The following is a 16,451-nucleotide window of genomic DNA, read 5'->3' on the forward strand; positions in this document are numbered from 1 at the left end:
CTCAGTGGTCTTCACAGTGTGTACAGAATATCAGTATGACAATACGACACCCTCTGTCCTTAGACCCTCACATCGTACAAGGAAAAACTTCCAAAGAAAACCCAGTTTTAAAGGGAGAAATGGGAGAAACCTCAGGGAGAGCAACAGAGGAGGGATCCCTCTCCCAGGACGGACAGACGTGCAATAGATGCCGTGTGTAAATTGAAAAGATAATACATTTGCAACATAGGTAGTCCAAATGTTTGGAAATGCATGTGTGTATAATAGGAAGATGAATCCACGAGGATATCCATCCAGGACCTATGATCCAGGACCACAGCCACGACTCAAGATCCAGCGCTCGCGATCCAGGACACAGGACCGCAGGATCATCCATGACTCCGGATCCCAGCGTATATAGACACCAAAAAGAAAGACATTTGGGGAAGCTGGGTTAATCGGAACATGAGTGTACACGGGTATAGACAGAGAGAAGGAAGAAGTAAGATGTCCCCCGACAAACTAAGCCTATATCAGCAAAACTAGGGGCTGAATCTAATCAGCCCTAACTATAAGCTTTATCAAAAAGGAAGGTCTTAAGCGCACTCTTAAAAACGGATAGGGTGTCTGCCGCCCGAACACAAACTGGAAGCTGATTCCACAAATGTGGAGCTTGATAAGAAAAGGCTCTGGCTCCCATTGTACTTTTAAAGATTCTAGGAACAACCAACAACCCTGCATTCTTGGAACGCAATGCCCTAGTAGGACAGTAGGGTATAATGAGTTCTTTAAGGTAAGATGGCGCCTGCCCATTAAGGGCTTTGTAGGCGAGAAGAAGAATTTTAAATTCTATCCTGTGTTCTATAGGGAGCCAGTGTAAGGCAGCCAGAACAGGAGTAATGTGGTCCCTTTTCCTAACTCTGGTTAGTACACGAGCCGCAGCATTTTGAATCAGCTGAAGCGACTTGATTGACTTCTTGGTACTCCCTGATAATAAAGAGTTACAATAATCCAGCCTAGAAGTAACAAATGCATGGACTAGTTTCTCTGCATCGTTTTGAGGCAAGATATGCCTGATTTTTGCAATGTAAATCAGTGTGACACTTGAATAAGCCCTATTTAAATCATTGAGGCGACAAGTTGTAACTGGCGCTGTCACTGCCAGCTAAAATCTCGCCTAGGGAACCGGCCCTGCTGTAGCCAGTTATATTTATAGTATACATTATATCTATGATTCATCCGCACACAAAATGTACATTTTCATGATGTCATCTGTCGTTTGCAGGCATGGAGGTGCAGCGTCCGAAACGTCAGGTGTCCAGCGAGGTGGAGGGCGAGGGGTTGTCGAGTAGCGCCGGCACCGCCGACAGCCCCGATCTCTACGTAAAGAGCGCAGCTTCCGACGACCCCTCTAACGATGCCGCTACCCCTGACCTCAGCCCCCCTTCTTCTTCGCCACCACACACCCCGCCTCCCCCTGCCAGGCCGTCCCATCGGAGCAAAAGTGCCCGTTTCCACCGGCAGAGCGCCGTCGATGATGGGGACAAGGCGAAGGATGGAGGAGAAAGGGCTGAGAAGGGTGGAGGAGGAGGAGAGCAAACGGAGATTCAGGTGTTGATGGAGGGTGGAAGTGGGGGAGGTGAAGACGGAGGAGGGGGAGGGAAGGGGGAGTACCTAAGGGATAACAGCTGGGGTGAGGACAAGAAGAGAGGGATTTTGTCCAAAGGAGGAGGAGGGGTCAGTGGGCGAGGAGCGAGCCGGACCAATGGACACAAACACAGCTCCTCCAATCACAAGTCCCGGGAGCATGGATCATCCAATCACAGACAGGCCAAGGGGGACAAGTGGACGGAGTCGTCCTCCTCTGCCTCTTGGACGTCGGGGCACAGGGGCGTGCGCGGTAGGGGGGGGCGGCTGCTGGAGCAGGATGAGGAGAAAATTAGCAATTATGAGATGGAGATGAAGCCTTTACAGCCCAGAGACTCCACTACCCACAAGCCCCATGGGCACGGGGAGGAGAGGCAGGGGCATGCTCACGGAGAGGGGCGCTCCCACACCGTGCAGAGACAGAGGCATAAGAACCGTGAAGGGAGGGAGGGGAGGGAAGGAAAAGAGGGCAAGGAAGGGGGCAAAGACTCACAGCACAAGCTGGACAGACCAGGGGAAAAGATGGATTCACGGCCTCTACGTCGGGACCTCACCCTCTCCCCCCCTCTGAAGTCCTCACCCATCACACGAGAGCAGCAGGACCTCAGCCTCATGCAGAGCAAAGGCAACTCGGTAAGACTTTTACGAGCACGCTAACACAACTCCGGTACACACAAATACAACACTTAGTGTACTCAGATAAGATTACATTTGCAAGATTTTTGTTTAACCAAACTGAGGATGTCCTAAACATCGTTCTTTTTAAAAACCCTTCTGGTTTACGGCAGTTTAAGTTGACATTTAGGAGAAAAATACCATTACTGGCACTCAAAATGTAACTTAATCAGCCATCCATTACATTTGGTTTCCTAAAATGCCTTTAGTTTAGATTGGCCTTTTGCCGCTTGGTTATATCTAACAAAGAAGACTAGACCTCACAAATCTCAACCCCTGTGTGTATGAGATGTATGAGTGTAGAGTAAGTCAATGTAGTAGTTTGATTTTAAAAGTTGTAATGCCTTACATCGGATAGCATGACCAGTTGTATGATGTCTGAGAATGTTTAAAGTAAAGAGACCACAGATAAATGTCACGTTACTCTCTAGTTCTGTTTTCTATTATCTAATTGTTAACCTTCCTATCAGTGAGGTCTTACTGTAACACCAAGAACAAACACATTATCTCTGATGATTACAGGTGTAATGTTTCCACGTTGTCCTGTCTCCACAAATGTAGCTTAAAGGTACATTATTATAATAATTCATAAAGACTAGGCACTAGACACAGACATGCAGAAAGACCCTGCCACCTATTACAGAAGCAAGTCCTATACTGTATAGTTGTCTTGGTGTCCTTGTTTTGTGCCTCTTTATAGTTGCTTTGTTTCTCTTTGTAATTGCTTTGTGTTTTTTGTAGTTGATTTGTGGATGTTTTTTGCCTCTTTGTTTCCATTATGTGTCTCTTTGTTGTTGCTTCGTTTCTCTTTGTTGTAATGTTGTGTCTCTTTGTAGTTGCTTCGTTTCTCTTTGTTGTAATGTTGTATCTCTTTGTGGTTGCTTTGTGTGTCTTTGTAGTTGTTTTGTGTCTTGGTGTTGTTTTGTGTGTCTTGATATGTGTTCTGTTTCTTTGTAGTTGCTTTGTGTCTCTTTGTAGTTGCTTTGTGTCTCTTAGTTATTGTTTTGTGCATCTTTGTTGTCATTACGTGTCTCTTCAAAGTTGCTTTGTGCCTCTTTATAGTTGTTTTGTGTGTCGTTGTATTTGTTCTGTATCTTTGTGGTTGCTTTGTGCCTCTTTGTTGTTATTTTGTACCCTTTGTGGGTTTTTTCAGTAATCCATACATGGCTGTAAAAATGAGTTATTACAGCTCTAGTAGAGTCAGTTGATAACCCTCTGTATGTTTATTACTATGTGCACTCATTTCACTTTACAGTACATGTAGTCATTCTATCCATTGTTATTATTAAAAATATTAATTATAGAAGCTTTACATTTCAGTAATTTTAACTTTTGCATTTGGCTTTACTATCACCCTGGACAAACAGCTCTATAGTGCATTGGTCATATCTATCATTTCACTGCCGCACATTGATTTGACTAAAAGGATTTGCTGCCCACTGTCAGGAGGATACCTTCATCCCCTGTGACATAACACAATGTTAACCCACATATTAAGATAATCCAGTGGTAGAGGCACAAGGTTTAACCCTGTGAAATAAAGAAAGATTTGTTTCTGTACTATGACCAAGCAGGGGGATTACACCATTTTAATATCATTTTTTGGCTACGTCTTGACTCAGGCTGTTGGAGGGACCCAAGCACGCTAATCCCGGATGATAATATAGTCGCAGCATTAGCTAATGAAACCAAAAGGAGAATCAGCAGCAAGTGAACAACACACATCGTAGGCTTCAGAGATATACAGAGCACATTATACATACGAGCTCGCTCTCTCTCCATCTCTCTCTCACACACACACACACACACACACACACACACACACACACACACACACACACACACACACACACACACACACACACACACACACACACACTTATTGTGTGTAAAATGTTAAATACTTTTACTCATTAACTTTAATCAAAATGTGCATGCATCAGTGCAAGAACTCTAGCAAAAGGCCCGTTATTTAGCAGTTCGTAGTTGCTGCTTCTGATACCTGCTACATGAAGACATGAAGACAAAACACACACACACACAAACACACACGGATATACATGCGGAGAGAGAACCTCAGCGGTCCTCTCTGCACCTTAGTAACAGCACACTGGCAAGCTAGCCCCTTCCTCACAGAAGGCCCCCTATTGGTTAACCAGCTCTCTGTTGCTAGGGAACAGCTTATGCCTTGCTTCAACAGCGGCCAATCGGGTGGGTGTGTGTCAGTGACAGGGTGGGTGTAGGTGGTTTGTATGTGTCTGTTTGCAGCCGCAGAGAAGCAAGTGAGATTTTTGTAAGACAGGTTCACAGCATACACTGATACTATCACACTCTGATAAACGAACACAGGGTGCGCTGCAAACACCATGGGAACACTGCGGCTACTCTGACACACACTTGTGGCAAGCTCTTTTTTTAACAACCAATCGATTAATCAAACTTTATTAACGTGGGGCTTTTCGTGCAAGATTCCAGTACAAAAGTGAAGGAAAAACATTTAGTCTTTTACTGTACCCAGTGTGAAACCTATGTACTAAAATAGCTCACTCAAACTCATAGACATCAACCAGTCCACTCTGTGCATCCCGAAGGCTCATATTCATAGGAACAACACCTCAGTGAGCAACTGTCCCTTGATAAGATAAGATAAGACTTTATTCATCCCGAAGGAAATTGTTGTGCCAGAGTAACAGTAACAGTAACAAAATACAACAAACACAATAAACACAGCAGAAAAAGAGCAATCAAACATCCACCGACAACATGAAACATAGAAACATAGATGGTCACACAATCAATGCAATCATTATTAGCAGTATTCAGTAGTTTTCAGTAGTTAGTAGTGCAAAAATTAAATTGTAATTGCACATTATCATAGCATTATTAATAATAATACTAATACTAATAATAATATAATATAATATTGCACATAGTTATATATAGCTGTGAGTGTAATTGCAAGGATGTTAATTATATAGATATATTGCACATATTGTTGGTGTGGAAGTTCTCAGTGCCCTTTACTTAGGGGTGAAGAGTTAAAGAGTTTGATGGCCACTGGGAGGAAAGACCTCCTGTGGCGCTGTGTGGTGGTTATCGGTGATCTCAGTCTGTGGCTGAAAGTGGATGATGAAGCATTTGATAGCCCTCAATAACATAAACTAAAAAGATGACAAAGAGATCCCGCAAAAAAAATCAAAGGAAGGGTTAGTTTATACAGCCTACTTACGGGCTTAAATAATGTCTCCAGATTTTGCTTGAAAATGATATTGATTTGGATGCCATCAGCTCCAGATACACTAGAAACACACTTCTCTATGGTAGATCTCTCGCAGTATTTTTTTGTTGTTGCACCATTTATATTGTTTTATATCCAAGGTGTGTTTATGTTGCTTTGTTGGAGGAGCCTGGGACTTAAAGGGGCCCTATTATGCTCATTTCAAAATGAAAAAAAATAGTTTAAAGGGGACATATTAAAGTCATTGTGAGGTTCATATTTATATTTTGTGCCTCTACTCTGACATGTTTCCATGCTTTAATGTTCAAAAAACTCTTTATTTTTCTTATATTGCCTGTGCTGCAGCACCTCTTTTCACCCTCTGTCTGAAACCAGACCCCAGTCTGCTCTGATTGGTTAGCTGGCAGGCTCTGATTGGTTGATTGATTGGTCAACCGCTTAGATAAGTCCCGCTCTTTAGCCTATACAATGTATACACGTACAATGTTTTAGAGTGCTAGCCAATAGATATGCAAGTGTTACATACTGTTGTCTGCATGTTCCAGAAGCATACAAAGAGTGTGTGGGGAGAGAAACTCCCTCTGGCATGCATTTGGGATTTGAGCCCTTGCAGATCATTTACATGCACAAAAACCTATAGGAAACACACTACAGGAAAGGAAAAACCCCAAAAAGCCTAATCGGGCCCTATAACTATTGTGCATTTGACAATGAAGCATTTGAATCCTTGAGGCCATTGTCGGATGAAAAAGAAGATTTAGCAGGAAAACGTCTTAAAAGCATGTTCAACATGTGAACTGTCTCTACTCCAATGAGAGGTGGATCTATTCATTCTATGTCCTTTCCTGCTGACTCTGGCACACACGCTGCTTCCAAGGGGAAGCTTTATAATCACGTCTGCAAAGAAAAGGCATTCATAAGTCTGTTGTATCTGCATGGGAGACGTGTGGCTCTACCTTTTCAGTATTTCCTAAGAGGATAAAAGGCAGTGCTTCTGTTATATTGTATGTGAGCGTGTAATAAAATGTCTCGATTTGATCAGTTTTAGGAAAGCTTACAACCCAAAAGAGTGTGGTGAAGTGTTGTTTTGTGTTATTTTATATTGTATACAGGAAATGTGGGTCTGTGTCTCCTGCCTAAAACAGGCTTGCAGAATTTAAATATCTGTTTATGGTCTGTATAAGAATAGATGTCTGAACAACAGTGGTCCCAGAATGGAGCCCTGGTGCGTTCCAGTATCCTAGAAGTCAATATTTCTAAAGACTGGACACTTAGAAAGTTTCAGCCAGACAGAGAAAATACTTTAGTCAAACGGCCGTTTACCACAGCACACATTTGAACTCGTCAAGAATGGAAAGCAATCATAATGATGATGGCTCCATTCCATTACGTGTCCTATTCTTTTGCAACATTGCATTTGAGCCTCACACATTTCTGCAGTTTTATGAAAGCATTTAAGCATGCTTTTCTGTCTTTCTTCTGGTCGAAAAGCCAGGACAGAATTGTCTTTGATCACTTGGTGGCAAATTAACAAATGTATAATTGTATATGTTAGCAAAGTGATACCTGTTCACATACTGTACTAAACAGACATAGAGCAACAAAAGAGGTTATTTAAAGAAGAAGATCAGGCCTCCTAGGGCGATTTCCCCATCTAACGCAGTACGAGGCCAGTTGCAAGAGGTGGTCCTGAACCCTGGTGCGGTTTAGTTTCTGTTAGAATATTATCCCACCCAATCGCAGGAAGCAAACCAAAGCATATTTTCCAATGCTACATATCTTATCAACAAGGAAAACTTCTTCCAGTACATTCTGGACCGTTTTTTGTCCAGTTTTGTCTAGACTTTTGTAATAAAATAAATAATAATTTTGCCTCTGATTTTAACTTGCAAAAAAAAAAGTATAGTTATGTCCCATTTCATCACAAATTAAACCACACCCACATGTTGCATCGAGACATTCTGTGCATTTATATTTAGTGTACAGATATTACTTTTGCATAAATCTTGTAAGTCTCAGCAAGAAAAAAAACATGTCAATCTATATTTAGTTTGAGAGACAGGTCTTGTTGCTAAGATGGGAGAGTTTCAATATGATTTACTCATTTAAAATACTAATTGTGATTGATTATGCTCTTTCAGCTCAAATGAAATAATGAGACTGACAAATAATCAAATTATTTTGTATTGAACTTACCCCTTTTTTATATACTGGAAACTAACATGTGTCTCTGGAAGTGAGGAATCGTACTGAAGGCATGGAAACATATAAATCACAAATGTTCTTACTAAATAAGAAGTATAAAAGGCCAATGATCAGAAGATGTATTCACCTGGTCGGGTAGTTATCTAGGACACAGATCTGTGATAAGCTTATCACCGGATTGATCAACAGAAACCTTGTTAGCAACTCTGGATAAATTAATTTACAACAATGTTACACTAATGCTGCTTAATATCTGTGCGCAGTCCCATTTCCCCTCTCACACTGCAATTATTGAAACAATTATTTGACCTAATTAAATCCATATTTATGTACCTCTTCTTTTGGTTAATCCTTGGATAAGTCCAAAATAAACTCTATCTTAATACTTTTATATTTTTATATTTTCAGTGAGTGGTTCTGCATGGGGTAAAAGAGAACTCCTCCATGATTATGTCATTGAATGTACCAGATTTAATTTCACATATTTACTAAGAGTGGACAGGTGGTCAGAAAGGCTGGCCTTCACCCACATGACCCAGGTTGTCAGCCAGCATCTGCTTAAGTGTCATTGAGCAAGACATGGACTCCCCGCCAGGCCGCTATTCTGAAGCCGACTTCACCCTCTGACCCCCCTGTCAGAGGAGGTGGGCCTCCTTGTGGGATCAACATGGGTTGTTGTATTATTAATCTTAAAGTGCAAATTGCTCCTTCATTATTGCACTGCGTACATTGAACCTAACTGCTGCATTGGTATTATTTACATGCACTGCAAAGAAACTGCAGACAATGTGTTCTTTTATCGTGTCACGTTGCCGGAAACCACTAAAACAATGCAAACCAAACACAAGAAAGAGTGTTGCAGTAAGAACTGAACTGGACTTGAACACCATGATTGACTTGTGACTTCACTTTGACATGAATCTTTTGACTTGAAAATACTTGAAAGCTTTTCCTAGACCTAAGAATATAATGCATACATTTGAAAAAAGTGCCACACTACCTGAATCAACTACCATTAACAGTATTAATTCCTAGCAAGTCGACACTTAATTACCCAGATCAACTTTATTTTAAACTGTCCGGCAGCATCCAATCAAGTTGGAGGAGAGAACCTTGAAAAAAACGTATAACTTACTAAGACACTTAACGTTATGTTGGTGAGCGCCATTTAGAAAGAAGCAGAATTCTTATTTATCTTGGGGGAAATTTGGGTTTGTGATAGTTGTTTTTTTTTACAAATAAATATGATTAAAAATAGATATAAAACATAAGAAGTAAAAGTTAAATGTCCAATAAAAAATGCAATAAAGTTAAATAACAAATATTTACAAGACATAAGATGTATAAATGTGCACACTGTACTACAATAAAGCATGTATATTTCAATAAAAAGAGTATATTCGCAATGATCCCATGATTATTTTGTCCGTGGACAAAAACTACATGCTGGTCATTTCGGTCTTGGTGAAAAGCCAAATTAATTGGTGGGGTTTCTTTCCTCCACATATCTGAAAAGAACATTAGACACGCTGACATTAGCTAAAATTCTCAAACTCAAAACTCAAGAACAGTACAACTTTATAAGATTAGCATACAGCAGCATTAAAGCCAGTATCAACATGTTTTACAGTAGTGGGAAATATTGCTGCTGTCAGGTGAAAACCTTGCATCTTCAAAATGTGAGAGCATTGCATTTCATTGACCACCCTTGTGTTTTTTGATATGTTGTTGTGTTCTATAAACCCCAGGGGCCTACTTTATAACGCCGTGCGTAGCATTCACGTGGGAAGGTTGCTTACGTATGTAGAAATAAAAAAAATAGGTACAGACATTTTCCGACATTTTCATATTCACCAAACATTGCGTACTGGCGAGGAAAGTGCGTACGGCACTTCCTACGCCGGTTTCCCTTTATAAATCACAATCGACTCGAAATGCGGTGCAGCTTTTGCGGGCTTCACGTAACGCCCATATTTGCCTATAAATAGTTAAAGAAACGCCCAGTCATTCATTTTGACTGACTGAATGAAGAAGATCGCAGGAAATGACGACAGAACAGCTAAAAAAGACATCTCACACCGTGTCAGATTTTGGTTATTTTGGGGAGGTCTAGCTAAATCATATTGTTTGGTGGATGCAGTTTGAACCAGAGTAGCAGCATGGAGGTCGGATTGTCACCAAAATAAATAAATAAGTGGTCCGAAAAAGGTTAATGACAAAAAGAATACATATAGCCTAACCTTCCTCAGGAAGTGTGTTTGCACCGGGGACAGGAGACCCCCCCCTTGATGAGAAACTGTAAGAAATGATCGGGGAATCCCTCCGGAGTGGAGTCACTGGATCTGAATTATTTGTTTGTATTTGGTGGTTTGTGTTCCAGCTTTCGTTCAGCAACTATATATCCATAATCCACCAGTTAAAGGAAATACAACTAATGTGTTGTGTTATATTAGCTGTAGGCCTACAATTTACCACATATGGTGTTCTTAGTTTCCATACCTCCTGTGTTTTACGAGCGACTTATCAAGTCTTGGCAAACAGCATAAAACACGATTAAACGTGATAGTATATAAAACCATGCTCGTATCTACAACCTATAGAAATAATTCTGTCCTCCTGCTTACCGCATCATTTATGAGAAAACATTTCATAACATTAACACAACATATTCGAGGTGGTTTTAAATAACATCCGTATTTATTTATTTCTCCAAGTTATGTTTTTGTGTGCACTGAGGAGTCGCAAACAGGCGTTTGTTTAATCATTTTAAGATTGGCTTTAATCAATGTTTGAAAATGAATTCTTCATATATGATAAATGAGAGGTAACATTTTATTTATGGTATTATTTCCACATATTTCTCTCCATTCTTCCTTCTGCCAACGGTGTCGCAGTTTCTCGTCTCTCCCGTTTTTGTGCTTAGTGCGTACGCATGCGTTTGCGTGGAGGACCACACATTTTCCCGTCAAGTTAGTATTTTATAAATCGTTGCGTAGAAACTGGCGTACGCCATTTTTTGAGCATATATCCCTTTATAAATGAGGCCCCAGATCTGTAGGATTTTCTGAACCAGTAAAAGATTCACCTTCAACAAAGAGACCGTAACTAGAGTTCACCTGACAGCCGTGGGATGAATGATGTGCATGCAGTTGTGCAAAATCCAATAAAAGTGATGTTAAAAGTGTGAAATTATTTAAACACAGCAAAGAGAAAATTAAATCCCCAAGTATTGATAAAACCGAGGAGAATCCTCTTCCTTTAGGCTAAAAACGGTGGTTTGGTCCTTTTTTTAAATGTATAACGCAAGGCACCTTACTGCATACTTTTGTCAGTTTGTATTTCCCTTTAGTTTATTTTTAACAAATCTCTTTAAGCTGCATATTAGTTTGCAATAAACAATTATTTCCATTATCGATTTAATCGCAGAATGAAACGTTTTTAAAAAAAATCTTTTGGTCTATAAAATGTCATAAAAATGTCCATTCTGGTTTCCTTGGTGATGTCACGTTTGACTTTTTTTCTGTTAGTCAAATAACCAGAGGTATTCATTTTAATGTTCTATAAAAATAACAGGAATAATGAACAGTGGAATATTTATATTTGAGAGGCTTACAACAACATTGTTTCACATTACTGCATGATAAATAATGTCAACATTTAATTGATTAAAATAAATTATATATTTATTTTTAAATATATATTTTGGGTTGAAAGAGGGAGACAGAGGGGATGTCTCACAGCCAATGGTCCCAGGCCAGATTCTAACCCGGTCCTCTGCACGGATACCAAGCCCCAGTACAAGGCCCTTACTTGTAAACAAATATTTGTTCATTATTTTTGATTTTATTATTATTTTTCTGTTTAAAAAACTGCTGCAGCTCTACTGTATAGCATTTCAATTGACATGTAAAGGACCATCTGTGGTAGTAAGAAATGTCTTGGATAAAAATGAATACATGATTGTGTAGATGTGTATGTATAAGAAAGTTAAATATACTATATTTATCGATCAAATCAGTCAAATTTGATTAATATAGCCCAATATCAGAAATGACAAATGTATCTCAGGGATCTTCACGCACTGTACATCATACGACACTCCCTATTCGTAGACCCTTGCAATGGACAGAAAAGAACTCCCCAAAAGCAGCCTCTTGTGTGAGCGTTGAGTGTGTCCTGATTATTGACACTCTCCTCTCTCTCTCTCTCTCTCTCTCTCCCACGCAGGCTTACAGCTCCATCCTGGTTGTCATGGTGATTCTGCTCAACATTGGAGTGGCTATTTTGTTTATCCACTTTTTTATTTAAAGACAGCACTGCTTTCGGAGTCAGCCTATCTATGCTACGAACAACTATAAGTTCCTATGAGTATTACGACCAATCTGCTGCCCCTTGGTGTTCCCAGTGAGAGGACTGCAAGCCGAGGGAAGACGAGGGCCGAGGAAGGCTCCAACGATATTTGGACTAAGTTAGTTAACAAGGGGCTAACCTTGGCTAATTTGGTCCAATCGTCTTAAAAAGATGCTCAAGTGCAAAGCCCAAAGAAGCGAAGAAACGAGGGGTAAACCGGGCCAGGAAACGGGACTACAGGGAGATACAAGTAGTCCAGAAACTGGACTTAAGTGGGCTTCAATGGCTCATATTCAGACTCAAACGGGCTGAAGAGTTCCGAACCGAGGCCATGAGAGCTGCAGCTGGCATTACAGCGAGATGTCTGCTTCCACTGTCTGCAGACAGGACTGACCAGACAGACTTTTTCATCTTCAAATCATAGTTTTCAACAGATTTGTAACTTTATTTATTAACAGTTTCTCTCATGTACAATATGTTGATGGGTATATTCTTTATTTTGTAACCCTCCACCCCCTCTTTATATAACTCCTGCCTTTTGGTTCCTCTGCCTGCCTGGGAGTTGTTACAGATGGTTCAATACAGGTGTGTGTGGGTGTATGTAAGACTCTTGAGTGTTTGCTGCCTGGATACATGGTCAATGACTTTCCATTTCCATACACACACATCCGTTGCTTCTACACTTTCCCTGTCATTCATCCGTTCTAATGTCCGTCTTCTGTCCTTTTCTACAGTACGGAAGCCCAAAGGGGCAAATGATAAAAAATGAAATTCTGCGGATCCCTTTAGGAAGTCATCTTAATGGTTTGTTCTGTTAAACAATAGGATAAAAACGTTTTTGCAGGATATTTTTTCTAAACAACTATTTCTTTTTTCAAGAGCGTTTTTCTAGGGTTTGTTGTTGTTATACTCATTGTGGTCACATTTTGTGTGAAAGTGAGTGTTTTTGCAACTCTATCAAGCAGGCATGTCCTTTTCCAACAATGTGTGTGGATGTACATGTGTGTGTTTGTGGTCTCCAAGTAGCTCAGTGGCCTTTCACGCTGTTCATGAACTTTACAAGAGCATCTCATGAAGACACGGCAGCAGCTCGTCCACATCTAGCCTACTAGCATCAGCTGACAGCTGTGCCCCCCCCCGTCTCTCCCTCCCACACTCTCCCACCTCCACACACCAGTCAGAGGATGGAGCTTCCTCTGAGTTGGTGTGAGTTCAAGACAGAGCGTGGACAGTCTCCCACTGCTTCTCTCAAAGCATAACCTGAATAAAACACCTTTATACTATACTTGCAAGATGTCTGAAAAAAACAGTCGCCACCTGCCTTGCTTTTGTAGCGCAATTTGATTAAAGTAAGACAATGCATGCATATGTACTGTAATATCCTAGTTATGTGTTGGATCTGAAAGCAACACAAGCTTCAGAAGCACATGCAACATGTCTGGAAAGAAGCTAGGATTAAAAAGTACAGTCAATTACTTTTATATATCTTTTTCTGGGTTAAATTAAACCTATATGTGGGGATACGTGATGCTGCCAGCTCCCTAAGGGAATTAGCAGGTATTTTGTAGAATCAAATAGTGGCCAGGATCAAACATCGAGATTTATCGCCACTTTTACTCAGCCTTTCTTCCAAAGATCCAAGACTTAATAGACAAGCATACACATCAGTCACAATAGAGTGGTGCAGTTTTGAAGTATTCTTGTATGACGACCTGGAAGTTAGCATCGCAACTGCTCCCTCCGCAGAAAGCAATGGGATCTTTCCATTGGATTAAAAAATATCTGAAAAAATAAGCTCAGTGTCAAACACATGGCAAGAGAACCTACACATATTAACACCAATTCTTTTTAAACGTAAATGCAATCGACAGAAGTAAAAAGCTAACATTAGGATATAAATGAAATAGCTACATCATGCATCACAAGCGCTAAGCTAAAGGCGGCTAATGTTTGGAGTAATGAAGTGTAATAGTCTTATTAAACCCCTTGTTAGCAACCACTATTTATGAGACAGAAGTTTGGGACATTCACCAGTGGGGTATTTACTGACGTATTTTATGTCGTAGGACAAAAGGTGAATTTCTCTTAAGCTTGTTTTAACCACAGACCTTATTTCAGGCATCTAATATGTTCAAAAAAACGTTGACTAGAGGCGAGGGAAGCTGAAGTGGTAAAATGCTAACTAATTTCCAGCTTTTCGGAATGATTTTTTCACCACTATTTGTGTCTTTTTGTAAAGGTTTTTTCTGTATGTGAATGTGTGTGTCTTAAAGTAGCAGACCTTACCAGCCTGTTTGTTTGCATGTGTGCAGATGAATGCTCATCGAACTGTGTGAACATGTGTGATCATCCTCTTCTTTACACGTGATGGGATGGCTGAACCCGTTGCCATTGGTAACAACTTCCAGGGAGCAGGGAGGTTGTTTTTCTGTCGGACAGCGTTTCTTAAACTGGAACTCAAACTCAGCTTAAGGCTAATTTCTGGTTTCCCCCCACATTATTACAAGAGTACAGTCTAATGTGCCTGCACCCCCCGGGAAGCAGAACAATGTATTTTCATTTACTTTTGGGTCCAGACTGAAACAGGTTCAAGAAGCTCTGCTGTATGCCATCAGCCAGGTGACAATGCCCTGCGTCACCCTGTTAGTCCGCAGCATGCTACAGCATGCCAAGCTCTCTATAGTTTGACTCTTCTTTCTTTCTTTCTTTCTTTCTTTCTGTTCCTGAGAATTACTCTGTTTTGTTTTTGAGTTATGTGGAGAAAATAATGAAAGTGTTTGAAAGAAAAAGTCTCTTGGCTCTCGTGTTTTTAGTCTATCTCAGTCTTTGTGTTGCTGTGTTGTAGTTTTTGTGTGTTGGGAAGCATCCTTGATGCAGAGAGGGAGTGGTACAGGACTGGTTAAGAGAGAGGGATATGGTTACTATAGCAACCTTAACTGAATTTTCCTCCGTCAGCGGAGGGGCGGGGCCTGTGTGCGGGGGCGGGGCTTACCTCTAGAGACCAATGTTCTCAATGAGAGGATGGAAGGAGGGAAGAACCAAGAAAATAACTACTGAGAGGGGTGGCTGGGGGGAAAACAACAGGTAGGCCTAACACAAGTAGGCCTATGTCAAGTATATTTGTGTTTCATTCACATTTTAAATATTTTCTGTGCTCATTCATTTGTGGGGAGGTATGGCCAGGGTGTCATGATGGATGCAACACAACATCCATAAGAAACTCTGTCGCAGCATCAGGTTTCAACATGGACATCTGCCGCCATCTTCTGGTCCTATAATGAACTACACAATAAGAGCAACAGAGGGTCAGGCTTGACACAAAGGATGAACTTCGAATATGGTATTCAACTAGATATGCAGATCATTATTGCCTGTGTCAATATAAATGATTCTGCCTGGGGATTTTTAGTGTATGTTTTTATTTTTTTATTATTTTACTGTAAGGTCATTTTAATACTTTTTAACTTTAACTCATTTTGAAATGCTGAACCTTTACTTGAAAGTATTTCTACCCTGTGGTATTATTAATTTACTTAAGTCAAAGTTAAAACTGCTTCGTCCATCAGTGGGTGTTTTCTAAAATAAATAATAATATAAGGTGGAGCTCCTCTGTCTTATCTGACTTGGCTAAATTCCCTCTAAAAGTTCAAAGTAATAGATGATATTGGTGAGAATAATATACCATATATTATATTGTATCAGTCAGTTTAACATGTAATGTATCTGGCAATTTAAACCAAAGTAATAAAGCTGAGATATGTATGAGCGCATGAGAAAAAGATGTGAAATATAGGGCAGCGGATATCCCTCTAAGCCAATCACAAGAGAGACCTCGCATGCAGACAGTACTCGCAGCCAATCAGAGCAAACATTTCTGCATGATAGGAGGGTCTTGCTGCCAGAGTTGGGTTAATGTTATACACAAGCTGTTTTTCCTAGATGTCAAGACTCATGGCAAAATGCAGGGAGCGTAGAACAACTTGTTGCACTAAACTCATTCATGGACTTAAAGTTTAATTTGTGAGTTTTGTGTTTTCTCTGCAGCGGCGTTTTCATGAGGTAATGTAGGACGGTAGGCTATAATGTTAATTCCAGTGGCAGCATTAGCTTCAAGCCACGCTAGTTTTGTTTTTAAACTTAACCTAGCATAGTCTTGCTAGCGGTTTTGTCAGCCGACTGCTCCTCGCACAAATTGTGGGGAAAACCATGAGGACGGAGGAGCAACTTTACATGGAGGGAGAGCGGGGCGGCTCATGCGTCTCCTTCAATGGAGCGGTGTGTTTTGAAGTGTCTCTGTAGTCCGCTGTCAGGGGGGCAGCGGTCCGACCGGCGGGGAGGGACACGGCGGAGCGACTGC

At 40.7% G+C, this 16,451-nt stretch overlaps 1 protein-coding gene across 1 annotated transcript in view; it reads left to right on the forward strand.

The window, feature by feature from the left end:
- Window positions 1-14,340, forward strand: part of jph3b (junctophilin 3b) — a 58,309-nt gene extending 43,969 nt beyond the window's left edge. Inside the window, exons 5-6 of the mRNA XM_034086066.2 lie at window positions 1,265-2,259; window positions 11,972-14,340. Coding sequence (XP_033941957.1) covers window positions 1,265-2,259; window positions 11,972-12,052 — 1,076 coding nt within the window. The 3' untranslated portion in view covers window positions 12,053-14,340. The remainder of the gene's footprint in view (window positions 1-1,264; window positions 2,260-11,971) is intronic.
- The last annotated feature ends 2,111 nt before the right edge of the window (window positions 14,341-16,451 follow it).

Source organism: Pseudochaenichthys georgianus, chromosome 6 (genome assembly GCF_902827115.2).
Source record: "Pseudochaenichthys georgianus chromosome 6, fPseGeo1.2, whole genome shotgun sequence".
Lineage (NCBI taxonomy): Eukaryota > Metazoa > Chordata > Actinopteri > Perciformes > Channichthyidae > Pseudochaenichthys > Pseudochaenichthys georgianus.